Source organism: Nicotiana sylvestris, chromosome 8 (assembly GCF_000393655.2).
Source record: "Nicotiana sylvestris chromosome 8, ASM39365v2, whole genome shotgun sequence".
NCBI classification, from domain to species: domain Eukaryota; kingdom Viridiplantae; phylum Streptophyta; class Magnoliopsida; order Solanales; family Solanaceae; genus Nicotiana; species Nicotiana sylvestris.
In genome coordinates this window covers 222,764,873-222,791,569 of record NC_091064.1, presented here as the reverse complement: position 1 = coordinate 222,791,569, position 26,697 = coordinate 222,764,873, and the positions used below count along the sequence as shown (strand labels likewise).

The 26,697-nt window shown below is 36.7% G+C and overlaps 2 protein-coding genes and 1 long non-coding RNA gene across 9 annotated transcripts; 1 reads left to right on the top strand and 2 right to left on the bottom strand.

Annotated features, from left to right (window-relative positions):
• Positions 1 to 995: 995 nt before the first annotated feature.
• LOC104249207 (uncharacterized) lies at positions 996 to 19,476 on the top strand. 3 transcript variants are annotated; one of them, XM_070152815.1, is made up of 17 exons: positions 996 to 1,203; positions 4,013 to 4,238; positions 4,348 to 4,422; positions 4,708 to 4,782; positions 5,692 to 5,789; positions 10,116 to 10,374; positions 11,601 to 11,675; positions 12,603 to 12,700; positions 13,657 to 13,891; positions 14,678 to 14,775; positions 15,101 to 15,236; positions 15,389 to 15,505; positions 15,835 to 15,930; positions 17,691 to 18,030; positions 18,219 to 18,409; positions 18,491 to 18,555; positions 19,018 to 19,476. In XM_070152815.1, exons 1-17 carry the CDS (start codon positions 1,099 to 1,101, stop codon positions 19,195 to 19,197), a joined length of 2,469 nt encoding a protein of 822 aa, XP_070008916.1. In that variant the 5' UTR covers positions 996 to 1,098; the 3' UTR covers positions 19,198 to 19,476. The 3 variants fall into 3 exon arrangements, with proteins under 3 accessions (XP_070008916.1, XP_070008915.1, XP_070008917.1); XM_070152814.1 differs by having other exon boundaries at positions 15,817 to 15,930; XM_070152816.1 differs by lacking the exons at positions 18,491 to 18,555; positions 19,018 to 19,476 and having other exon boundaries at positions 15,817 to 15,930; positions 17,691 to 17,861; positions 18,219 to 18,305.
• Positions 6,933 to 9,560, bottom strand: LOC138874426 (uncharacterized). Its single transcript, XR_011401407.1, has 2 exons — positions 8,445 to 9,560; positions 6,933 to 8,112 (listed from the first exon to the last, which is right to left on the bottom strand). It is a non-coding gene; the product is annotated as an uncharacterized lncRNA (long non-coding RNA).
• Positions 19,477 to 19,751: 275 nt separating the features above from the next.
• LOC104249206 (protein ABIL2-like) lies at positions 19,752 to 24,648 on the bottom strand. Of its 5 annotated transcripts, none has more exons than XM_070152819.1 (11): positions 24,630 to 24,648; positions 23,690 to 23,830; positions 23,225 to 23,307; positions 22,970 to 23,120; positions 21,877 to 21,976; positions 21,444 to 21,536; positions 21,046 to 21,112; positions 20,878 to 20,966; positions 20,740 to 20,787; positions 20,501 to 20,637; positions 19,752 to 20,394 (listed from the first exon to the last, which is right to left on the bottom strand). In XM_070152819.1, exons 2-11 carry the CDS (start codon positions 23,795 to 23,797, stop codon positions 20,218 to 20,220), a joined length of 1,053 nt encoding a protein of 350 aa, XP_070008920.1. In that variant the 5' UTR covers positions 23,798 to 23,830; positions 24,630 to 24,648; the 3' UTR covers positions 19,752 to 20,217. The 5 variants fall into 5 exon arrangements, with proteins under 5 accessions (XP_070008920.1, XP_070008919.1, XP_070008918.1 ...); XM_070152818.1 differs by lacking the exon at positions 24,630 to 24,648 and adding an exon at positions 23,993 to 24,511; XM_070152817.1 differs by lacking the exon at positions 24,630 to 24,648 and adding an exon at positions 24,361 to 24,511.
• Between the last annotated feature and the right edge of the window lie 2,049 nt (positions 24,649 to 26,697).

The window sequence follows — 26,697 nt, the reverse complement described above, 5'->3', positions numbered from 1 at the left end:
AATCAAATATGATCAAAGGACGTGGTGCAGTGGATTGAGCTGCTCTTGGCCTCTGGTTCGAGTCTTGAGTATGAAAAAATTCTTGGTAGGGAGCGTTACCCTCGAATGGAGCCCTACCAGCGCGAATCCGGCTATAATCGGTATCCAATGCGGGTACCGAATACCGAGTGGAAAACCCAAAAAAGAAAAACCATAAGACTTCGAGGGGTAGTCAAGTCATTGAAGAATAAAATATAATAATCAATTATAATAAATTTGAACTTTAATATAGATGATACAACAACAACCCAGTATAATTCCACTTAGTGGGGTCTGGGGAGGTTAGTGTGTACGCAGACCTTACCCCTACCCTAGGGTAGAGAAACTGTTTCCAAAATAGAAACCCGACATCCTTCCCTCCAAGAACTTCCCACCTTGATCTTGGGGAGACTCGAACTCACAACCTCTCAGTTGAAAGTGGGAGTTGCTTACCATCAGAGCAACCCCTCTTGTCTCAATATAGATGATATTAAGTGAATTCTTTTTATTGGCGCATATTCTATAGGAATTAAATATATATGATAAAATAATATATGAACTGAATCTTTCGATGTTAGGGAGTTACTTTTGATGTCTTAATGCAGTGGATAATATGAAGTTCATAACAAAGATGAGTTTTTGGGTTCTATATCAAAGATGCAGTCAAATCTATTGCATAAAGATTGTTTCCTTGTCTATCCTCATAAATAACAAAAGAAAAAAGGTCCTTAGTGTAAATATTTTTTTCCCTTATGTGTATTTATAAGAAAGTAAAGAGATTAAGATGTAACAATAATAAGTTACCTTTCGTTTCAAAAAGATTAAAAGTATAATATTAAAACCGGGTTGTTAGTGGCCCGGCCCGGCCCGATTAACACTTATTAGTGGCGCAAATACCCTTCCATAAAAACAATAAAAGAAATTAGAAAAAGCTTCTAATTGAAATCTACATCTTTTTTTGTCCCTTTTTATTTTCCCGCCTAAATTTCGCACCAAAAGGTCACTAATTCTCCCCAAGTTTCTAGAACCATCCGCAGTATCACGAGGAAAAATCGCCGATTTGCTATCTGCTGTGCGACAATGGGAGATGTGAAGAAATGGAGCGTGACGTACACGAAGCATCTCAAGCAGAAGCGAAAAGTTTATCACGATGGCTTCTTAGAGCTTCAATCCTCAAACCACAAGGTATATTTTCATATATCCGTACTTAGGTATTCTATTTTCTCCATTTTCTCGTTTATACAGCTCGAAATATCATGTTTCAAGTGACTTGAAGGAAAAAAAAGCGTAAATTAGTTTAGGTGTTAATAGATGATTCAATTTGACTTGAGATCAGGAGGCTGATTTAGGATTTGAAGTTAGTGAATCCGATTAGCACTGTGCTTACTGCTCCTTTCTGACTATGAGTCTGGGCTTATTATATATTCCTACATACACATGTGCGCACAGACTGTTCCAGGATTTAAGATTGATAGGTTGAACCTTTAAGGTTTCTAGCATTGAACCCATTATATTTTTAAAATTCTAGATTTAGACTTTAGATATAGTATTTGTTGCAATTTAGTGAAATTTTATATAAATTCTTGTTCAACATCTAACGTACTGGGTTTAGATGAACCCGGTGTCGGAAGATTACATCCGACCTTGTATGTGCGTATGTGTGTGGGGGCTTGGTGCACATACAGACATAGAAGGGCGGATACACATGGTTACAAGCGGTGTCACGCGGCACCTCTTCAACAATAACAACAACGGCCCAGTAAAATCCCACAAAGTGGGGTCTGGGGAGAGTATTGTGTATGCTGACCTTACCGCTACCCCGATAGGGAAGAGAGGCTGTTTCCAATAGACCCTCGGCTCAGGAAGATGGAAATAAAATAAGAAGAGACAATTCATCAGTATCGTCAACATTAACCATAGAAATAGTGACAACATCCTAAAAATCATAAAGTAGATGACATGCAATAACAATAACTAGCAAATAAGGTCCGGAGCTATATAACCAACAATTCATCACGTGACACCGCTTCGCGGAAAAAAATTTTCACTAAATATATCTATAATGATAAATTAAAAACTGAATAACGCTTAAATGCTAGTACAGTGACACCACTTGAACAAGTGTGGTGTTCCAGTCCAACGGTAACACAGTTCAGTTATGTTGGTGAGTGTTGTGGGTTCAAATCTCTGCACATGTTGAGTTTTAGGCACATTTCTTACCTTTTTGTTATAATTAAGAAGAGTCCTAATCCTAATGACATGTGATTAAGAAGAGTCCCTTGGACATGCAGACGCATTTTAGTGGAAATCCAAGACAGAACTAAGAAGAAAAAAAGAGACAAATTACAATAGTGACTCTAAAAAATTCAATATTAAGGATAAAATATTAAAAATAAAAAATCTGTTTTTTAAATAAATTCTTAACAAATATTCTAATACGCCAAAGGTTTCCCCAAGACATAGTTTATCCTCTGAGTTTGGTATTATAGTAATAAAAGTTTATTTGTTCACTTTACGTGTGACACCGCTTATACAAAATTCAGCGTAAGCCACTGCATACATACATATATACATACATGCAGGGGCGAATCTACAGTGTAAATTGGGGTTCACGTGAACCCATGGTCTTCCCAGCAAATCAATTTTTCCATGTACATAATTTAAAGAAAGGGTCTAATATTAACTTTGGGAACCCATGCTCTATAAAGCTAAGTGGTTCACTGGTTGTCCGGTTGTTTTACTTTCCCAACAACAAAGGATCGAATCCCTCTTGGGATTTTCTCATCCTGCTGTTCTCTATTTGTTTTTTTCTTTCTTTCATTCGTTTTCCCCCCTAAAATCTATTAGTCTTCCTACTCCGAATTTATGCTAACCTCGATCTTAATTGCAGTCTCTCAATTAATTTTCTCTTTATCCTTTTTGCTTTTTACTGAATATTAAATTACACAATAACTTGCTTGAATATTTTTGTTTCAATAAAATTTTTTGGACTTTTGTCTACAATGTTTTATTGCAACATATAGTTTATTTTGTAAGTAATTCACATACATAGAATTAGTCATATGTTAAGATTTTTTTTGTGTTTCTTTTTGCACTAAAATTTGCACAAGTTTTAAATTTTACGGTATTAAATTGTTATTAGCATTTTATTTTTCCTCTTTGTTTTGAATTTTGATTGTAAGAACTGAATGGTTTAAGAAGTGTATAAGTTATCTCTTTAAATAATATTTAAAATTGACAATAAGTCATAAAACACTAAATGTTCCATATCTATTGACATTGTTGACCAAAAAAAAGTTGACACTATTTACAAGTATCAAATTTGGTTAAAGTCGGTAGTGCACCCATGGACTTAAAAACCTGGATTCGCCTCCGCATACATGCATAGTGTGTGTGTATGTGTGTGATCCTGTATATATACATATGGGCTTGATACACATACATATGTATGTATGTATGTATTGCATGCATGTTTATGTGTGTGCGAGAGAGAGAGAAATGAGAGAAAGAGATTTCATTGACGAGCTTAAATTATGTGCAATTTCAATTCCATATACTGTTTTATGCACGTTTAATTCAAATTGATCTCTAATCTTAAGGTAGAAGGCTTGCAGTCAAGCAAACTCTTGTTATCTTGTGCAGTTTTATCTAGAGATTTATGGGTCAATCTTCATAGACATTAGCGACATGAGAATATGTATTAACTTTTATGAGCTGCTTGTAAATAAAACCTCAGTAAGACAATGCCAGCCTCTCTAGCAAGGCAGATCCAATTAGCAGTGGGTGCACAATCTTTATAGAGCATGTCCTGTATAAGCTGCCTGAGTTCTGTTAGTGCTCCTATCAAGGAGTCCACTGATACACAAACAGATATGTTTGGAAGGGGGTTTGCGGACTAGTTTTGACTGTTGAATAGAAAAGGGCTTTCATGTTCTGCAGTGAATACATTGTCAAGAAATTATGTATAACATCAAAATATTCTGGTTCTTTACAGGCCATGCTCTATGATGATTGTGAGAAGCTGTTAGGCATCAAGATTTTGAAGAACGATGATGATGTCAAAACAGGCGAAACACTGCCATTTGATTCTTACCTTGTTGATATTGGTGATCCTCACGGCGATTACAAACCTATACCTAAATTAAATACTAAACTGATGAATAAGAAAGTTCCGGTGGAATCTGGGTTACTGCATTCTGGGAAAAGTTCAGCTGCTGTTGGTACCACTCAACTTTCTTTCTTTTGTTCTTGGCAGTTGTTTATAATTTGATGTTGTTCTTCCTTTTTGTAATTTGCACATGATTATTATTTTTCTTCTTTACTTTTCAGATAATAGGAAATCTAATCTGGGGAAAAGGAAAGCACCACCAAGTAATCTAAGCCCATCACAAAAGATTATTAGAGGTTAGTCAGATGATTCCTGTCCTGCTTTTTCCGTGAAGTGCAGTAATGGGTTATTTTTTCTTGCTTTTATTAGAGGTTCTGACATTATGGGATTCACCGCATGAGTTCATGAGGGACTGTACAAAGATATGATGTCCATTGGTTGTCTCGGATTGTGAGATTATGGTCCTTATGGGTCTAATATGAGTCTGAAAGTTCAAGCGAACCTTTAGTAACCTAATTTATGTCTTTTGTCTGTTACTGTTACAAGGGTGAAATATATCAATAACTAATTTCAACTTGCAGAATTCAAGAAAAGTGAAGCTTGCAAATATGGTTCTTCTCCAGGCTATCTCGATACAACAAAGTCTAGCACAGAAGGTAGATAAGTACTTTGTGCAGCGATTATATTTATTACTTTTATGCATTTTATGGTAAATAATTTTCTTGTTTCAACTTTAGAAGCTTCTATATTTTTTCTGCATCTAGTCTAAATTTAGTAGATCTAATTTCTCTTTTGGTTCATCCAATTTCCTGAACTGAACTGCTTAAACGCTTTCAAAGCATTTATCTAGTACTTTCTCTTGGTACACCCACTGCCTGTGGAAGTAAGAGGACATTTGGAGCTATAAAGTCAAAACAAGAAAATCACTTTAGAGTGGTTCTTTTGTTGACTTTATCATCTTATGGTCACTCTTCATAATCTTATGTTCACTCTTTCAGAAGGGCTGCATCCCTCCCATTTCATTTTCAAACCATTGCATTGCTGGATGTTTCTTTATATACCTGCACACAACCAGTCTTTCATAGAGACACCTTCTTTTGTAAAGAGATGAGCTTGTTCATCTTTTCATTGGGTTATGAAGAGGTCGGATTCTATGTTCCTCTCCTTCATGTGTTCACCTTTTGGATTTTGAGATACAGAGGGATGTTGGCGACACTCCTCTCTCTCTCCCCCTCCCACCTCTAGGCGATTTTATTTTAAAAATTGCAGTAAAGTCATCCAAATTTGAGGTGTTTTATTTGAGGTGTGACATATTCTAAACAAAAGTCCTTTCTCATATCTGAACTATAATCTGGACCAATCTCTATCCGCAAATTACTATTAAAAACATTCTGTCATCTTCTTCTCTTAGTTAAATAAACCGGCTAAATAGAGATGATAATGCAAGTGCTGCTGGCTATCATGTTTCCACTTCTGCATTTGAAAAATCTGTTCTCCTAGATTGCATTTCCTCTCCATTTTCTGTATTTTGTGAGAATGAGTTTCTATTTTGATTGTTAATTCAGAATGGCAGGTATTGTACACCACACAAATAACTCAAAAGGCAAAGAAGTTCCATGATGGGTATTTGCGACTTGTGATGTCTGGCTCACATGGCAAGCAGGTTGCTTTCTGCATTATTTCTTGTCTAACTTGCATGGGGAACACCTTCACTGTTCAGCATCATCTTGTCATTAACATCTGTGTGCTTGGACCTTCTCAAAGTATGATGTTGCTCCAGTTTTTTTTGTCTAATTTAAAATCTGTGTTAGAATTATTTCACCAATCTTGCGCTCCCCCTCCCCAGGCCAAAGCAAAAAGCTTGCTGTTGCTTGCGTATGAGAGCAATATAAAAAATTAACCTGTTGAGCCAATGTAATTCCTTTATACAGTCTTGCTAATGCAAGAGTCAATGCTGTATTCTGAATATTTGAGAACTTACTAGCTTACACGTATTTGATAGCAACACTGGATATTGCCTCCGTATATCTGGAGAGTTTCAACCTTGAAGGTGAATATGACCTCACGCTTCATACTTCTGGTCAAGGCATGAATTAGAAGAATAACATTTTTGATCTTTAACGAAAATTTATTACTCCTATCTGTTCACTGTTGAACTTCCAAATAAGGAGGCATGCCAAGAGCCAAGAAGGTATTGCCAGGGAACTAGATGTGGAGCAAAAGGAAGGGGGAATGAGAAAGAGAAGAATAATATATGTTAGAGTCGGCTGTTATGAGGAGGTTACAAAGAAGACATGTTTGAGCTAAAATATGAAGGATAGCAAACAAGCAGTAGGGCATCTCCTTTATATTTTCATGTTCTGTTGTCCCAAAATCTCACACGTTAATCTCACAGTTCTCACACCTGAAGCCAGGTCTAAGTAAGTTGCTTTCAGTAGCTTGAATGCATCTAGTTCTTAAGATTGAAAACATTGGATGATAGTAGAGAGGATTCCCAGATTTGGATGGCCAGTAGAGATAAGAAATACTCCGTTAAAAGCTGCTATAATCTTCTTCAACAACAAACTGGGCAGTGGGAGGAATCATGGCCATGGAAGATGCTTTGTGTCACGACCCTAAACCCGAACCTGGTCGTGATGGCGCCTCTCGTGAAGACAAGGCCAGCCAACTAAACCCAATTCACTAGTTAAACCAGTTAAACAATATAAAAGCAGTCTAAAACATGCTTTACTGATAATAAGTAGCGGAAATACAACCCGACACAGCCCTAACCGGGGTGTCACAAGTCACGAGCATCTAACAATACTGAAACCTCAAATGTAACTACAGAGTTTTGAATACTGAACTAAGAACATAAAGGAAATAAATAGGGAGGAGCTCCAGGTTGCGAACGCCAACAACTACCTAAAGACTCCTCGAAGATCCGCTTGAAGCTGGAATGAATCAGCACTTCGGAGCGGGACCAACTACGCCTGAATCTCCACACGGGGTGCAGGGAGTAAAGTGAGTACTCCAACTCAGTGAGTAACAAATGTAAATAACGACTGAAAGTAAGAAAACACGTAGGGCACAAGACATTCTATAATGAAACAGAAAAATCATTTAAAAACAGTAAACCAGTGAAAAATCAAGTAAAATCCTCTTTCAACAAGTAAACAAGTAATTGACAGGTAATTAATGTAAGGTAAACAAATAGAAGTTCACCCCTCGGGCACAATATCAATAAATCTGCCCCTCGGGCAACATCTCAGAACAATACCAGCCCCTCGGGCTCAATCTCACATCACAATGGGTACCCGCACTCACTGGTAGTGTGCAGACTCCTGGAGGGGCCCCTTACTGCCCAAATGCAATAACAAGCCATCTCGTGGCATCAAATCTAGGCCATCGGCCTCATATCAATCAAGCTACCTAGTGACGTACATATCTCAGGCCCTCGGCCTCAAATCAGTATCAGTGTTTCCTCACAATGTAGGCCCCCGACCTTACTCAGTCAAAAATCATCACAAGCCTCCCGGGCAATAGTAAAACAGTGTTTCTCAGCCCAAACATCATTTAAAATATCATTTGTCTTAAAAAAACTGAGTAAACATGGTTGAATAGTAAAATAGTGGAAATTAACATGACCGAGTTCAAGTATAAAGTCAAAATAGTGAAAAAATAGCAATGAAAATCCCCGAAGGGTTCAAATAGTTGGCACGAAACCCAAATATGGCATTCAACCCAAATAATGATGATAGCAAATAGTTTTCAGTCAAATACGCGGTAAAATTATCAACCGAGACGGACCAAGTCACAATCCCCAATAGTATACGACCCCACGCTCGTCATCAAGCGTGTGTCTCACCTCAACATAGCGCTACGATGTGTAATCCGGGGTTTCAAACCCTCAGAACATCATTTACAATCATTACTCACCTCGAACCGGCTAAATCTCTAGCTCGCGATGCCTTTGCCCCTTGAATCGGCCTCCACGCGCGTCGAATCTACCCAAAATCAGAACGAGGACGTCAAAATATGCTAAGGGAACGAAACCCAAGCGAAAACAATCAATAAAGGGCACAAATCCCGAAATTACCAAAACCCGACCCCCGGGCCCACGTCTCGAAATTCAGAAATTTTTACATCAACGGATTCCTCATCTCCCCACGAGTCTATGCATATCAAGAACTCTAATATTAGAGTCCAAATGACCCCTTTAAAGGCCTCTTAAACTCGAGCCCTAATCCTCTATTTTTTAGCCCTTTAATTCCTTTAATTACAGCCTTAACCCATGAAATACTACCATAAAAATGTGTTTTAGGTCCAAAATCCTTACCTTAATGAAGTCTCCTTGATTTCTCTCTTCAAAATCGCCCAAAGCTCCCGAATCCGTGTTCAAAAATGGTGAAAACCTTCAAAAATCGCGAAGGAAGACTTATATACCTTCTGCCCAGGGATACCCGCATCTGCGGTCCAAAACCCGCTTCTGCGGAATTCACTTAAGAGCCCAACTCGCATCTGCGATACGCCTTTCGCATCTGCGACTCCGTTGATGCGGCCAACCTGACCGCTTCTGCGGTCCCAGACAAATCCTCACAATCCGCTTCTGCGGCCATCCCTCGCACATGCGGCGCCGCACCTGCGGTCCCCAAAGCGCAGGTGCGAAAACACCAGAAGCACCAAATTTCAGCTGCTGCAATAATATTTCAACTTCTCCGTTAACCATCCGAAATCACCCCGAGGCCCCCGGAGCCTCAACCAAAAGCACAAACATAACCCAATATCTTATTCAAACTTGCTCCAATCATCAAAACACCTCAAACAACATCAATTCAACCAAAACACCTCGGATTCAAGCATAAGTTTAAAAAATCTTCCGAATTCCGCTTTTGATCAAAAACCCAATCAAACCACGTCCGAATGACCTGAAAATTTGCACACACATCCCAAATGACACCACATAGCTACTGCAACTCTCGGAATTCCATTCCGACCCCTATATCAAAATCTCGCCTATCAACCAGAAATCGCCAAAATATCAAGCCTAAAACTACTCCAACCCTCCAAAACCCATTCCGATCACACTCCTAAGCCATAAATCACCTCCCAAAGCTAACCGAACCATCGGAACTCGCATCCGAGCCCTCTAATACATAAGTCAACATCCGGTTGACTTTTTCAACTTAAACTTCCTTAAAAGAGACTAAGTGTCTCAAACCTTACCAAAATTATTCCGGGCTCGATCCGACCAACCTGATACCATAAAACACGGATAACGAAGCATAAAGAAGCAGAGATGGGGAAACGGAACGGTAACTCATGAGACGACTGGTCGGGTCCGTCACACTTTGGAAGACCAAAGCACCAACAAAAGTTGCTGGATTTGGATGGACTGTAGCCTGGAATAGATGTCTTACCCAAGATATGCTGCAAAGAAGAGGTTTTGCCTTATGCAATAGATGTTTTTTCTGTGAAGAAAGCCTGGAGTCTGTAAATCATTTGTTCCTTCATTGCCGGCAGACCAGACAGATTTGGGACCTATTCCTTAACATCTATGGTGTGAAGTGGGCAATGCCAAACAGTGTTAGAAGCCTGCTGGAAAGTTGGCAGGGTCAATCAGTAGGCAAAAGGAAGAAAAAGATGTGGATGACCATTCCCTTATGCATCATGTGGACCATCTGGCTAGAAAGGAATAAAAGATGCTTTGAAGATCAGAGGACCCAGATTCCTATGCTGAAAAATAATTGTTTGCAGAATCTATATTTTTGGTGTAAGGAAAGGGTAGTAGGAGACTTGGTGCAGCTGTTAGATTTTATGGAATTGTAGAATCTTTATTTGTAGTTTTTTCCTATGATGTTTTGCTTGTACTTTGAAAGTACCCCCTTGGTACTTTTTTGAAGCTTCTTAATAAAAGTTACCTTGCCTGATCAAAAAGGTTATGCTCAATATTATGTTCTTATATTGCTGATTTCTCGTTTGAATAAAAAGTTTTGCTGATTATTTCCAGATCATGCTGTATGATGCAACCAGGAGACTCCTAGATAATAGGTTTCTGAAAAAGGATGAAAGTATCATGTCTGGCCAATCGGTAACATTTGATGGTCACTTAGTGGAGATAGGAGAATCTGAGGAAGAGCAAAAGCCTCCAAAGGACATTAGACCTCAAGGAAAGCATATCACAGAACTTGAAAAAAGAGAGCCAGTACACGGGGATGTCGGTGTCCATAACAAGTTTCCAGCTGGTTGTCTAAATAAAATTCAGTTAGGTAAAGATCGTATTATAGTATTTGATGCTTGTATAGGGAGTCTTCCTTACAATATATGATTCTTTTTTGTTTTATGACTATCTAGTTTGTCACGTCCTATTATATTGGACTTACAAATGATGAAGGTCTTGGTTGGTTGGGCCTTAAAATTTCACAAAATAATGCAATGTTTGGTTTGCAACGTTAAACTTTGGTGTAATCTGTGCTTCACCAGTGAAATGCTTGATTTTCTGTACAAAACTTATGCAACATGTTTAAACTCAACATTACTAATATTGGCATTAACTTGTGCGGGAATGTTTGCATTATTTATGTGGGATAAAATCTGAAATAAGAATACGTTCATAGCAATAACTGGATAAGAGCATCTAATGACAAAAATGCCATTAAAATAAGCAATTCTGCTCGACAATCCCTATAATATTACTATCATATGACAATAACTACAGTATCATTCACTGCATTACTGGTCCATGAATCAAACAACCCTAAAGGTTTTGCAATGTGGTAACAATCCTAATTTCATTTGTGACATACGCATATCTTTGTGACTTAGTGCATCAAAACAGGAATTGTCAATCATTGTTCTAAGCTCATATCTTGGTCTCATGTTCTATTTCCCTAACACTCCTTTGCTTTTGTTAATGGGTGTACCCTTTGTTATTAAATTGAATTTTCAGAAATTCTTTGTGGGACAGAAGCTATTCAGGAGTACTTTGTAAAATGCTGTATATTGCTTTGTCAGATGGTTTAGGGTCGTGGCATCCTTAACCTAAAATATTTTGAATCAAGTAGAACTAACTACTCTGAAGATCTGAAGCTTTTCATGCGAATCTAATTATTTGAAGTGACCTTCAAGTTAAAAAACACATGTAAATTGTAGGAAAGCTATGCGGATTCTTCTACGCTGACAAGCTTGGGGAACCTTTTTCCTCCATATTTTCTAGCAATTGCTTCTGAATTTCCCGCACAAATTTGAAATTTCATGTCTTCAGTTTTGGATAAGCCAGGTTATGTGAATCTAGATTGTGTTTCCGAAGTTTTTTTTTTGTATGTCTGGAATTTGACAATCATGGTTCACTCGTTAGGGCTTTGTAACAAGTTGTCCACCATCTTAAAATGGATTTATTATGAGTCTCAAGCTAACTTTTATTAATCTTTCTAATGGCTTTTGTCTGTTACTGTTCTGGGGCTGAAGTGTAGCAATTACAACTTTCAACTTGCAGAGTTCAAGAAGAGTGAAGTTCGCAAATATAGTTCTTCACCGGGTTCCCTTGACATGACAAAATCAGGCACAGAAGGTAGGAACGTACTTTTGCAGCAACTTTGCTAACTATTATTTTTGTGCATTTATTGTAAATTATTTTCATGTTTCTTGTTTAATTTGTTTTTGTATTTTTACTCCCTCTAGTCCAAATTTAGTAGGCCTAATTTCTCTTTTTGTACATCCAACTTCCTAAACTGACTTGTAGAACCTCTTTCTAATTGTGTATTGTCTTCAGCATTTTCCCATTGCTTTTTCTTGGTTCACTCGCTACCTGTGGAAGTAAGAGGACATCTGAAGCTTGATAAGTTGCAACTACCATCTCATAAAAGTAAAGCAAAACAAGAAAGTCACATCAGCATGGTCTTTTGTTCACTTTAAAATCTTATGTTCACTCTTTGAGAAGGTCTATGCCCCTCCCATTTCATTTTCAACCATTGCATAGTGAATATTCCTTCATGTACCCGCACATAACTGGTCTTCTTAGAGACTCATCTTGTAAAAAGATGAGGTTGCTTATCTTTTCATTAGGTTATGAAGAGGTCGGATTCTATGTTCATCTCCTTCATGTATTTATTTTTTGGGTTTTGAGAATATACAGGGGGACGTTTGTCAAACCCCTCACTGCCTCTAGATGGATTTATAAGAATTGCAGTAAAGTAATTCAACCTTAAATTGCTTTGTCGTGGTGTTACATACTTTTAACAAAATCCATGCTTTCTCATATCTGAACTACAATTTGAACAGATCTCTAACACAGACTACTATTAGAAATGTAAGAGTACCTTTTTTCCTACAATGCGGTCTAGTCAAATGAAAACCGATTAAATTGAGATGACAAGATAAGTAAGCTGGCTATCATTTTTCCGTTAGTGGATTTGAAAGATCAGTTTTCACAGATTGCAATTCTTGACATCTCTATGTATTTTCTGAGAATGAGTTTCTACTTTATTTCTAAATTCAGAATGGCAGGTACTGTACACCACACAAATAACTCAAAAGGCAAAGAAGTTCCATGATGGGATTTTGCGGCTGGTGATGTCTGGCTCACATGGCAAGCAGGTTGGTTTCTGCTATTATTTCTTGTCTAACTTATCAATAGTCAACATCTTCCACTGTTCAGCATCAGCTTGTCATTAACAATTGTGAGCTTGGACCTTCTCAAAATCTGATGTTGATCCTTTCTTTTTGTCTAATTTTACTGTGTTTGAACTGCATCACCTACCTAATCTGCTCCCTCCCCAGGCCAAAATCAAAAAGCTTGCTGTTGCCTGCTTATGAGAGAAATATAAAAGATTAACCCGTTTAGGCTAATGTAATTCCTTTGTAAGTCTTGCTAGCGCAAGAGCCAGGGCTGCATGCTGAATTTGAGAACTTATTAGCTTACATCTATTGATAGCAACATCAGATTTAGTATCTGTGGCTCTGGATAGTTTAAACTCGGATGGTGAATATGACCTTATGTTCATACTTCTCATCAGGCATGCATTGGAAGAGAACCTTTTTTTTTTTAATAATCTTTACCAAGAATTTATTATCTGTCAACTTTTGAACTTCCAAAGAGGGAACATACCGAGAGCCAAGAAGGTATTGCCAGGGAATTAGGGGTGGAGCAAGAGAAGGGGGAATGAGAAAGAGAAGAATGATAGATTTTAGAGCCCATTGTAATAGGGAGACAGCTACCTTTGAGCTAAAATATGAAGAATAGTAAATCAGCAGTAAAGCATCTCTTTTCTGTTTTCATATTCTTTTGACCCAACGTCCCACTCGTTAACACATAACTCTCTGATCCAACGCCTAAGTAAGTTGCTTTCAGCAGCTAGGATGCATCTTGTTCTTAAGATTGAAGACATTGGTTTCTATGCTTAGCTTATCTGAACGGTAACTGTACAACTTTTGTGAAAGAACAGTTCCTATCTTTTTCTAAGTATTCAAATAAAGTGCATAGTTATGCTAAATATTATGTCCATATATTGTTTGCTTCTTGCTTGATAAAAAGTTTTGCTGATTGTTTCCAGATCATGCTGTATGATGCGACCAGGAGACTCCTAGTTAGCAGGTTTCTGAAAAAGAATGAGAGCATCAGTTCTGGTGAATCGGTAACATTTGATGGTTACTTGGTGGATATTGGAGAATGTGAGGGAGACCAAAAGCCTCTAAAGGATATTAGTCCTCGAGAAAAGCATATCAAGGAACTTGGAAAAAGAGGACCGGTACAGGGGGAAGTTGCTGTCCTCAATAAGTTGCTTGCTGGTACGCCTGACTTTGCCTAAAAAAACTCTAGTATGGTAATGGTAGTATTATGGTGCTTGATGCTCTTGTAGGAAGTCCACCTTACCATAGATGATTCTTTTATTTTTTTTATGACTATCCAGTTTGTCACGTCCTTTAATCTTGGACTTATAACTGATGAGCTTGTTGGGTTGACCCGTAAAATTCCACATAATTATACAATGTTTAGTTTGCAACACAAAACTTTGCATTACTAGTATAATTTTTGCATAACGAATGATATGTTTGATTTTTCATATAAAACTCTGCATTATGCAACATGTTGTTTCTGACTAAAATTAACCGGCACAATTTTTTTGAGAATTTGTGTATTATTCTATGTTGGTTAGAACATGAAATAAGAATATGCATGTTTGCAATCTCTGGATAAGAGCATCTAAAGACAAAAATGCCATTAATGTAGGTGATTCCTGCATAAATATCCCTCTAATATTACTCATCATATAAGAATCCAGTATTATTTAAGACATAACAATTCTTACATTATTATTCATTGAATAACTAGTCCATGAATCAAATGAACCCTAAGGTTTTTGTAGTTTGGGATCCTAAAATTCATCTATAACATCTATATAGGTCTGTGGCTGAATTACCGAATCATTCTTCTAAGCTGATATAGCTTTGTGGCTTAGAACTTCAAATCAGGAATAACCAATCATTATTTTAAGCTCATAACCTCTGTCGGGTAGTTATTGGGCATCCTCTTGGACTTGTTCATAAACTACTATTATTGTACTTCGATTACAGAATGGGATGCCATGTATACAACTCAGATAACTCAGAAAGCAAAAAAATACAATAATGGAATCCTTAGACTTTCATCTTTTGGTTCCCACCAATCTCAGGTTAGTTCTATGTCCATCCATTCCATGCTACTGTAGTTCAGTTCATCGTTGTCGAGTTTGCGAAGGATTTGGTTGATAGAAATGATTGTGCTTATCTTAGCAGTTTATCTGCCTAGTATTTCTATGATTGCAAAGATTATCGGAAGCTAATCATTCAGGTATTTAGATGGTTGCATCAATAATTGATTCAGACTTTCAACATTAACTGACTGGCTTTGTTTTGATTTTCCTAATTTGGATTATTCCAAATATTTTAGTTGGTGATATTACAGATCTCAAACTTATGATTTGGTTCTAACATAAACTCACTCCATAAACAAGTCAGGTTACTCTACTTACAGAAGAAGGGAACATACTATGCCGAAAGTTCCTCAAGTTATCAGAACATGTCACAACTGGAACTACATTGAATCTGTCAAATTATTTGGTTGAAGTTGGTGACATGAGGACAAGTCCAGAAGGTAATTTCTACACCACATGGCTAATATTCCTGCTTTCTTCAATCAGTAAGGTAAGGTTGATCATTTAGCTATCACATGCTTTCATTGTCTTGACATAAGCTTAGTTTGAGAAATTCTAAATGCTCTTATGGACTGGATTTCATTATGTGCAGGAAAACCTCAAACTGGTGCTTCTTCCCGAGAGCATGCACAATCTGATTTTAAAATATCTGGACTCGACCATATCAAATTAAGTAGGAGAATCTCCTCTGACAAGCCACTTCCTAATAGTAAGTCTGTTGGCAATTTAGTGTATAGAATAACGTTTGATTTCTAGAAACAAAACAGTCTTGCCTTTCCTTTCCTTAGTTCAATTTTATGTGCACTTTTGTTTTGTTTGTGCCATCAAAATTTCTTGCTTTTAACAAGTATATAAATCTGGATATATTTCGCCCCTCTAGTTTTTATAGCCTGTTGTAACGTAGCATCACACACGACTACAGCATCAGAAAGAATTATTAGCACTCATGATCTTACTTCCTACATCCAGAACCTTCATTACGTTTCTCTTTTCCTGCTCCCAATTGGTGTTGCTTAACAGGTGAACCTCAAAATGTAGCTTTTTCGGTGGAACATATGGACTCAAAGACTGCAAGCTGTTCTGTTGACAAAACAATGAATTGTAGGATTTCCAGAACAAACTCTGTTCGTGCAGGTAAGCTGTCTGCCTTTTCCTTATTTAAGCAGCAGAATTTTACTTTTCTCCAGACGATCTTGTCGAGATCATTCAATTGTGAATTTCATTCGTTGTTCGTAATCAGTGGAACTCTTAACTCTTAAATTAAGACAATAAATTGTAATATTTCAACCATATTGAGTTGTATGTGTCACAGTACTTAGGCTGGAACAAAAGAGGCTTTCAAAGGGTAAACCTATGCGGAACTTCTGAAGGCTCTTGGTTTTGTTCCTTCACCAACTCAACAAGCACCTGTACTCGAGTTTGTGGAAATAGATTTTGTTTTAAAGCTGCTGAGCCTCCTTTCCTAAGATAATGCATAGATTAGTTTCTGAAAATCTAACAGTACACGTGGGGAACTGGCTAATTGTTTGCATAAATTTAGAAGTGTTTTTTCTATTCGAAAAGGTGGACATGCAGGTTACAAGAAAATTCATTATGATTAACTTCTAAAATAAGTTCTCTAATTTCTTTCAGTTACGTCTGCTTCTGTTCCGTTAGCCTTAGTCGTTCAGTCAAAAGCCGTACATATGCCCCTTTCTAATCGTTCTATCATTCGATAAGTGAAGAAAACAGAATGAAATGTTAAACTACATATGGGTTTAGGACAAAAGTGGGGGAGAGACGGAGCAAACAAAGAAAAAGGAACAAGATGAGCAAAAAAGAATGTGGGGGTAAAAAGTGGCAGTGAGGTTAAAAACATTACTGTGTAAATCATATGTGATGTTTGATTGGGGTAAAAAAGGAATGGTGGGACGGGGGAAGAAAATAAGGATTACCAATTGTTTCTCTCGTTGGTTAAGGATGTAAAAATGGAGGGATTTGAAATTTGGATCCTCTGAAGAAAAATTGTTGGGGTTGAATTTCTGGACACTTAGAAATACAAGTGCAGGGGTTTGAATCCGTTATATTAGCTTTTTCAACCCCTCCAAAAAATTGGATGGAAGGAGGAAGCTTATCTCTTTTACTTCCTTTAAGTCGAATCGGTAAACTGCAATGTATTGCTTTTCACTAAGCAAGTCATAAGGTTATTTCGCGGAACAAATTTGATAGGATGTTGTCAAAATGTAATAACAAAGCTGATATCCTTCCATAAACTAAGGATAGATAAATATAATCAGATATGACATGCTATCTTTCTTCTTATGCAAATGAACATGTTAAAGATAATACTCTGTTTTAGCTTCAACAAAGAAGCCAGGCAAAATGGTTTTTCCTTCCGGTGTTGTATGTTTGTATTGTTGAAACCAGGGGCGAAGCCACATTGTCCTAACGGTGGTCAATTGACCACTCTTTGTTAAAAAATTACATTGTATATATAGGTAAAACATTAGGTTTTAGAGGTATATAACATATATTGAACACCCTTTGTCAGTGAATTTTTTCACTTCTTTCAAGTTTGAACACCGTTGGGGAAATTCCTGGCTTCGCCACTGGTTGAAACTAAATGAGTTTCATCGATTTTCTTGGGAATGGGGCTGCCTTTGGCTTAATGTTAGTGTATGAGGCCACTTAGCTTGATTTTTAAATCAGCCATTGATCTCCAAGTCCATAATTTGTAAAGATGAATATCAAGGACTGCAAATGCTATACATCAAGTTAGTTAAACATGGAATTACACGAAACTTTAGTTTTCTTCTTCTTTTTGGCTATGTAAGGTCCATAGAGTTTTCTTTTCGCTAATCTAGTCAATTGCTAAATATATCTATTAATTTCTGATGCTATTTCCCTCATGACAGCCCATGAAATCTTGTCCATTCTTAAAAAACCTATCACTTCGAAAGGCGCTGGCACAGTAAGGGACATCACATTTGCAGAGGAATGCCAAGTATTGCAGTCATCAAGTCTTGTTTGCAGTGACATTAAGAGTCAAACAGAGGAACATCTCTTGCAAGACTTCGATGTTAAAGGTAGTTCACCACTGCATAGGGAAGAACAAACTACCATGACGCATAGCAGTGGCAGGAACATTTCAGAAATAAAAGTTACTGATGCATCCCATTTGGATGACATTTCCCAGTCTTCGGATTGCACCGGCCAAAGAGTATCTCATACTCGGTCATTAAGCTTGTCTACAGTGTATGTATTGACTTCATGCCATGAATAAAAAATGAAAACATAACTGCTAAGCACACTTCCATTTGTCAGCTTTATCTGTTGGCTTATTGGGTAAAACACACCTAAAAGTGGCTTATATATGTGATTATTCTTTGACTGTGTAACTAGTATTTGGCAAATTATATTTGGTTTGAATTAATTCTTTCCAGATTAGGAGAGATGGATATATGCTTGCGTGATGTAGAATGCATTGTCACAGAGAGGCCTCCAACTGCAAAGCTGAAGCATTTGGTTATTCCTGAGTCAGACTATAAGATTCAAGCAGTTGAAACACTCTGCCACGACAGGTCTAATAAAATTTCAGAAACTGAGGATGCATCTGAATCTGTCTCCCAGCAAGGCAAGCATCCTCTAGAACACTTACCAGCATATCAATTTTGCTATTAACTACATTTACTGTCATTTGCTTCTACTTGTGCAGATAATCCTAGTGGCTCAGTGGCTCCATTAACTGATGTCTGCACCTTGACTCATGCATCCAACAAGGTAAGACATTAAACTCTCTATTTCCTTTTTGAGCTTTCCGTTTATATTATGATATTACCCACCCTCATATGGTGAATGTATTGAGTCAAATATGAAGAGGAAAATGTCGTTTCCTTCTCCCATGTAACAAAGGAGAAAAAAGAAAAAAGAAGCCAAGAGGGAATAGGGGATGAAAACTAGGGGAAGTAAAGGGTTCCTGGAAAAAAGCAGGGGAGAGGAACATTGAAGTTAGAATTTTTTTTTATGGAAGTTATTATGAAAATTATATGCATGCCAATCAGCTGTAACAGTAGAAGATTGGAATATCAATTTGTCATCCACTATTTACTCAAAATCCATTATCTAATGCCGATTATAACATTACTGTACGACTTTGCCACCAAAACTTGTATTTCATGATGAAAATTATTGTATGACTGCCCCCAGTACTTGTTTTCTGACAGTATCTGCTGTTTTCTTTAGCCTGCTGCAGATAATAAGCAGATGTATACTCAATGGCAAGAGGGATTTTCTGGTGTCATCGCAGATGCTTCAAATGACTTCCTTCCACAGTTCCCTTGCCACTCAACTGAGATGAATTCTGTGCATGATATCAGTACATACAAAATGGACGATTTGCCTAGTTTTGATCTTGGATTTTAGACAAGGATTATTGTCATGTTGTATTGTTCTTTTCCACGCAACAGTAAAGTACAGTCACTGAGACTTTTTTCCCCTAGATGTTCGCAAACTCGCCAATTGTGGGCATGCTCAGAGAAGAATGGATCATAGTGGTTCTAGTTCATTCATACTTACTGTTGAGTGGAAGGATAAATGGTGAAGTATTGACAATAGAAGCTAACAATTTTTGTATGAACTGGAAGAGGACATGTGCCAGGCATATGCATATTATGGAATAGTAAGACCTCAAAATATATTTTTCATTTCGAGTTCAAAATGCTGTTGTTCATTAAATTACGCTATTTTGCTTGAGCCGAGGGTCTATCGGGACAACCACTCTACCTTCCAGGTAGGGATAAGGTCTGTGTACACACTACCGTCCCCAGATCCCACTTGTGAGATTACACTAGGTTTGTTGTTGTTGTTGTTAGACTGTATGTTTTATAATGTACTACACAGTTTCTACAGGATATACTTATTTGACAGGATCATCGCAATATTAAACAGAAAATTGATATATTTGCCAGACAATAATATTGGAGACATAATAACAGGTATGAACTTACAAATTGCATGTACAAGAGAAGTTCCAATTTGTATGGTTACAAGACGAAGGCAATGAACTCTCAATTACATTGCTCTTACTTCATTCAAATATTCTTTGATTAAGCACCGTTGTACATTCAGTCTTTTGTTTTTCTTTCTCTTTATTCAAATGATTTAATCTCATTTCTGAAAGGAGATGTTGGCATTACCCTGCAAATGGCATAGTAGTTTACATTTTACACAGTTTTTGAACTTTCTTTTATTGGGATTTTCATTTCTTTGCCATGAAGTAAGCCAGTTCCTATTTCCATGATTCCATCCTCATTTCCCATGCTTATTCATGCTTAACCATCTATTGATCAAAGCATTGCCTTTTAGCTGTAGAAGAAGGCTAACACACCCTTTATGCATCCAAAATTCCAAATTACTTGAATATATCTTTATTTTCTGATTTCATCATCTGTCGTCGTGGTATCTGGAAGGTATATTTCCCTTTCTTGATCCATGACTATGAAGGCTGAGGAATGCTGTAAGTAACTTTTTACTCTTTCTACTGTAGTCTTGAACATCCTTTGCACCATTTCTTTCTGGATTTATTGATAATGAAACTGCCCGCCGCGGCTCAGATGGACACTGTAATATTATCCAAGAACATATAATACAATCATTTAGTATAAACAGACACAACCTTTCTTTGCCACAAACATAATGTACTTAGTTGCATGCTAAAAGTCCTTACCCTCACTTTATTACTGGAAGTGCTGGGAGAAATTGATCTACTGATGACGGATCCAAAACGCATGAGAGGAGAAACTGATCTATTGACAGATCCAGAGCGCTTGAGAGCAAATTTAAGTGGTGAAACTGGTCTTTTCCCTGTTTCATTATTGAATGTGTTAATTGAGTGCACTACGCTCCCGATATGCGCGAAGTTTGGGGAAGGACTGGACCACAAGGATCTAATATACGCAGCCTTACCCTGCATTTCTGCAAGAGGCAGTTTCCACGGCTCGAACGTGTGACCTCCTGGTCACATGGCAGCAACTTTACCAGTTACGCCAAGACTCCCATTCTTGAGCTGTACTGTGTATAACTAGAATTTAATTTGGTACTTACCAACTTCTTTGGTGGATGCAACCCTTGTGAACGAGAAGTTGAGAGAATTTGGAGAAGCATCTGTCCATGAAATCTTGGAATGCCTTTTCCTGTGGCAATGTGTTATATGAAAAGGCAAACTAACAAAAAAAAACTTATCAAGAGTATCCTCATTTATCCAAAACTTACATGTACTGTGGTTTAGATGGATGAGGCTTTGATGGTAGAGCTTGAAAAGGATGAGGAAAACAATCACCTAATGGCAGAGAGAAGAATCAAAGAAAGTTAAGAAGAAAAAGAACTACAAAAGCAAAGGTTAAAAGAACTTGGTAAATTACATGACTATCTTATCTAAAAGCTTAAGCTGTTTGAGAGATCACACATTAATTAGTTAATTACGTTATGTTTTAACCCACCCCTTGTTAAATTGTATGATCATCTTATATAAAAGTTTAGGTTGTTAAAGATATAATTAAGTGAATAAAAAGTGTATTCTCGCTAATGGCTTAAACTTTTTGATGAGATGGTTATACAATTCAACAGAGTTCAAAGGCACGAAATGAACAAGAATATGTCAAATAAGGTACCTTGCTTAGGCAGCCGCAAGTCATCTTGAGGACACAGGTTTTGTTCCTTATGTCTTTGTCGAGGTTTTATAACTGCAGGTTGTGTCTCTGCAGCTGCAAAATGTGAACACTTAGAGAGTAAAATTGAAGCAAAACACATTTATTTGTGTTATTAAAGTATTGAATATAAAAATAATACTCTTTCCGTTTTAAAAAGATTATCTTAGTACACAAATTTTAATAAAGGGAAGACTTTTAAGATATGTGGTCTTCAATAAACAATTACATTTGTGTGGTTGTAAAACTTTTGGTTTGAAATCTGCCTTAGCATTTGTGTGTCTATTAAGGAAATACTAAAAGGTACTATGAATCTTTTTAGAACAAACGAATAAAGAAATAGTGCCAATCTTTTTGAAACAAAGGAATACTGAAGAGGAGGGAAAAAGATCATTACCTGAAATCATGTACCGCTTATGTTGCTTTGGAGTCAGAACTACAAAGGATTGTTGCAAAAGGCCACTGCGATCAACAACTTCTTGGCATGTTTGCAATTTCTAATTAAGAGTAACCAAATGGAAAATGGTAAGACAGGAGACTCATGATTTTTACTCTACAAATATTCATTTCATTAATTTTTTTTCCACAAGATATGAGGTGAAAGTAACACAATTCTGTAAATTGTATTAAACTATAAGGAAAAAAAGGGGACTTAGTGCCTAAGGCAATCTCAAAAACTAACACGTGAAGTGAGGATTGTCCACAGCTATACAAGGAGACAACAACTCATTCCCTCGACCTATGTGATACTCTAACACCCCCTACCCCTCCCTACATACCCATGGCTAGACATTAGGATGTGGACAACATAGCATGACGGCCCGACTAGAGGCTGATCCAAGATTTTAAGTTTATGAGTTCCTGTATGATCTCATATTAATATATAATAATAATTGGACCAATGAACTGGCTTCCAAACTAAATATTCTTATAGAATTATATAGACTTTTTAATACGAGAATAGAATATTGTTAAAAATTACTAAGTTCACGCGAACCCATATCTATCGCACTAGATCCGCCCCTGGGCCCAACACTCAGTACACCAAGAACATGGATAAACATGACTTGAAAGCATGTAAACAAATTTACTTCCGGCCTGTGAGGTGAAGATTGCTAAGACCATATAAAATGATAACAATACATTTTCTCAAACATTGCGAGATACTCAAACGTAAATGAACTAGACAAGAGGGGTTGCTCTGATGGTAAACAACCTCCACTTCCAACCAAGAGGTTGTGAATTCGAGTCACCCCAAGAGCAAGGTGGGAAGTTTTTGGAGGGAAGGATACCGAGGGTCTATTTGGAAACAGCCTCTCTAACCCAGGGTAGGGGTAAGGTCTGCATGCACACTACCCTCCCCAGGCCTCACTAAATGGGATTATACTGGGTTGTTGTTGTCGTTGTTGTATTATAAAATAAACCAGCTATGTTTTCTAGTGTGTGTGTAGAGGGGAGGGGATGGGGAGGGGAAGATTGGTAAATGTTACCTGTTCCATGCATGAAAAACGAAGCTTGGTTGTAGAAAATTCATCAACTTTTTCATCCAAGAAGCTGTTTAATTTACATGCCACTGAGCCCAAATGATCCACACTGCTAACTAGAGCATTACTCACATAATCTTTCAAAGTCTCTATCACTCTGTACCACATATTTTTCAAACAAAGAATTAGAAAAACTCCAATGAGTTAAAAAAGATTTTCCACCAAAAAATTAAATAAGAAAGGGAATGACTTTAGACTTACAATGTTTTGTGCTCATTTTCCCCATAAGAAGACTCAAAGTACTCTGCAGCTGAATACAACTGTTTCCTTAAATTCTTCAAGTCCTAATCGCCAAAAACCAAAGAGTTTATGTATTCTATACACTGATATTCTACGCGATAAAATTGATCTACAATAATAGGTAACTCTCCGTATAAGTAAACTAGATAATAGAATGAGAACCTGTTATAACCAGTAAAATTGCACAGATAGTGTAAAATTTATGTACTGTCATACAGGACAACAACAATAAATCCGGTGTAATCCCTCAGGTAGTGTCTGGGGAGTATAGTGTGTACGCACACCTTACTCCTAGCTTGTGTGAAGGTAGAGAGGCGGTTTCCGATAGATCCTCGGCTCAGGTGATCGTATATAGGAGAAAGCCAAAATTTCATATCTTATCAGATGAAAGCATAGAATTTGTAATGGAGAAATTAAAGCATCTACCTTTAAACTATCAGAGAACTGCAAACTATGCTGCATGAATATTTCATCATAGTTGGTACTTTTTTGAGGACCATTTGCTGTTGAAAATGATGGAAAATCATTTCCCATTGTTAGATAAAAAAACTGAATTTTTTTTCAAACCTGTCACCAATGAAAATTACCAATGTTAGTACTACTAATATTTTTCACTTTTCAGGAGTAAACGTGCAACTTTTTACTCAATAAAAGCAAGGACACAAAAAACATGTGATAGCTTTAAATATATCTTGATTCTTGACAATAACTCAAAAGAACAGAGCATACCCCTGAACTTATCTGAGCAAAACTGCAATATAAAGGATAAAAAAGTTTATGACCCTCTTATATTGTGACACCTCGGGCAAATCCCACATCGACAAAACACGGGAGGGATGCTGGATATATAAGTAAACAAGCTTTAGATTCTAGTGACGCATATTAAAACCCTGCAGGCTTAGGTCCAAAGCGGATAATATGACTAGTGAGCTGAGCTATTACATATGTGACACCCCGAGCGAATCCATCATCGACAAAACACGGGAGAGATGCTAGTTATATAAGTAAACAATCTTCAGAGCTGAGCTATACATAATACATATGTATCCTATAATCCCACAAAAAGTAAAATAAAGATTCAAACTTTTTGTTCAAACCTGCTATTCGAGAATGAAATGTTGTAACTGGGAAACTAAGGAGAAGAAGAAAGTGACAAACACTGTAAATAGAGAGCAGAAAAGGGACAAAAAATCAATAATACAAGTGGTGTGGGAGACAGGATTGTGGGGTATCAAGAATCTAAATTCTAAAAGGAATGGGTCATTATATATACATATAGTGAAATCTGAAAAGTGAGGCAAGAACCATTATCCTCCAATACGCTTTTAACATTTAGTGCCAAAATTCATGGTTGGAAATGTTTTACCTTGTTGTCAGGGTAGCTTATTTTTCTTTTTCTCTTTTCCACCCCACACAAAAGAATAGTGATTTATCGTCAACGTATGTATTGTTCACTTTTGCACAATGGGGCATATAGATTTGCCTCTTGAGCTACTTCACATTACCGTGCGTACCATGTAAATTTGTGTTTTCGTATATAACACCTCATTTTATTCCTAAAATATCATATTTACTTATTCTTTAAAAACTTATCGGTAGTACTCTACTAACAGTGGCGGAGACAAAGTTTTCGCTAAGGGGATTAAAAAAAAGTTAAAAAAGATTGTAGATAGTAGGAATTGAACAAATGACCTTACAAAGATTTTGTAAGGCCATATAAAACGCTAAACTATTTTTGGGCTATATCAAGTGGATTCAAAACATAATATATAGAGGTAAAAACTAGATTTTGCCTTGTATATACAGTATAAGTTTTCGACGAAGGGGGTTCAGATGAAACCCCTTCCGCCCCTTAATCCGTCCCTGTCTACTGATCCTACTTTACCTGCCTTTATTAGCTCACCCTCCATCATGAGCGTCACATACACCCTCCTTCTCCTCATTGATTTAGCATCCGCGCTGAGATTTGCTCCTGTCCGACTATTATCTTTGGGTAGCTTTTCTTTGAACTAGACACAATGCTCAACTAACATGATTTTGTTGTGATAGGATTAATCAAGCAAAGTTCATTTCTTAAGCTTTATTTACTTGAATTTTTCAGTTTAACAACATTGGGATGTTGTGGACATTTTGTATTTAGTTTAGTATAATCATACAACAATAACAACAACAACATACCCAATATTATCCCACACCGTGAGGTTTGATGAGGGTAGTGTGAACGCAACAGACCTTATCCCTACGTCTAAGGATAAAGAGACTATTTCTAATAGACCCTCGGCTCAGGAAAGCCGGTGTATACACTAAACTTTCTTCTATTTAGGTTTTGAGTTCTTTTTGGAACAGTTTAATATTGATGACGGATTTTGTGGTAATTAGTAAGGAAATAATATCTCCACTTATTACATGAGAAATTTGTTTTTTTTTTCTTTATGCTTTTTGTCTTTACTTTCTTAAAGAAGAAAATTTGCTGTCTAATTTGTCCATTTTGGAGGAAAAGTTCCAAAAAAGCTACGTAGGCTATGCTATCATTTGACATGTTTAAAATTTGTGGTTAGGTACGAAAATTTAAAATATATAATTATAGCATAATTATTATTATCTGGAGCTGCTCTTTAATTTAGCATAGAGGGAATGTTGGCTAATTAAAGTCCATAATTGATTCTATAACTACTACACCAAAATAATTGGGAAAAAAGCAGACTTTCATTAAAGGTTAAGCTGCTAAGGTTACAAGAATATAAATATAACATTAAATTACGTAGAAATAAGTCAATAATTCAGATGTGGAATTAAAGAGTATTGCTTTCTTATACTTTTTTTTTTATTTCCCATAGAGTGAATAGTACTGTGCCTACAAGGAAATGAAAGATTACGTATTAAATGGTATAACTCCAAACCTAACATAACCATAAGATAAAAGAGATTTTTACGCAAATAGCCGATCATATTTATTGTTCACTTTTTCTAATCATATACATAAATCATGCATTGATTATACACAACTATACATATATGATACATAAACTATACATATATTATACCTTCACCGGCTATTTTTAGTTTAATCGGTTGGATAGTCGATCGGCTATTTGGAAGAATTAACCCAAATAGCCATTCACTCAACCACTTAAATTAAAAATAGTCAGTGGAGGTATAATATCTGCAGAATTTATGTATTATATATGTATAATTGTGTATAATTAATGTATAAACTATGTATATGGCTAAAAAAATCCGGCTATTTGTGTACATAAGAGGAGAAATAATATAAAGTGTTAGGAGTGGATCTAGCCTTCATTACTTGTTTAAATCTATTAGTCATGGCGAAACCAACAATTTTTTCAATGGTGTTCAAATTTGAAAGGAGCGAAAAAAATTCTCCGATAAAGAGTGTTTAATATATGTTATATACCTCTAAAACATAATATTTT

Excerpts from the sequence above, each read along its gene's own strand:
- LOC104249207 (XM_070152814.1), top strand. The coding sequence starts at position 1,099 with ATGGGAGATGTGAAGAAATGGAGCGTGACGTACACGAAGCATCTCAAG. Across the intron at positions 1,204-4,012 it reads TTCAATCCTCAAACCACAAG|GCCATGCTCTATGATGATTG; the intron begins GTATATTTTCAT and ends GGTTCTTTACAG. Across the intron at positions 4,239-4,347 it reads GAAAAGTTCAGCTGCTGTTG|ATAATAGGAAATCTAATCTG; the intron begins GTACCACTCAAC and ends TTTACTTTTCAG.
- LOC104249206 (XM_070152819.1), bottom strand. The coding sequence starts at position 23,797 with ATGGGAAATGATTTTCCATCATTTTCAACAGCAAATGGTCCTCAAAAA. Across the intron at positions 23,121-23,224 it reads GAAAATGAGCACAAAACATT|AGTGATAGAGACTTTGAAAG; the intron begins GTAAGTCTAAAG and ends TATGTGGTACAG. Across the intron at positions 21,113-21,443 it reads CTTGCGGCTGCCTAAGCAAG|GTGATTGTTTTCCTCATCCT; the intron begins GTACCTTATTTG and ends CTCTGCCATTAG.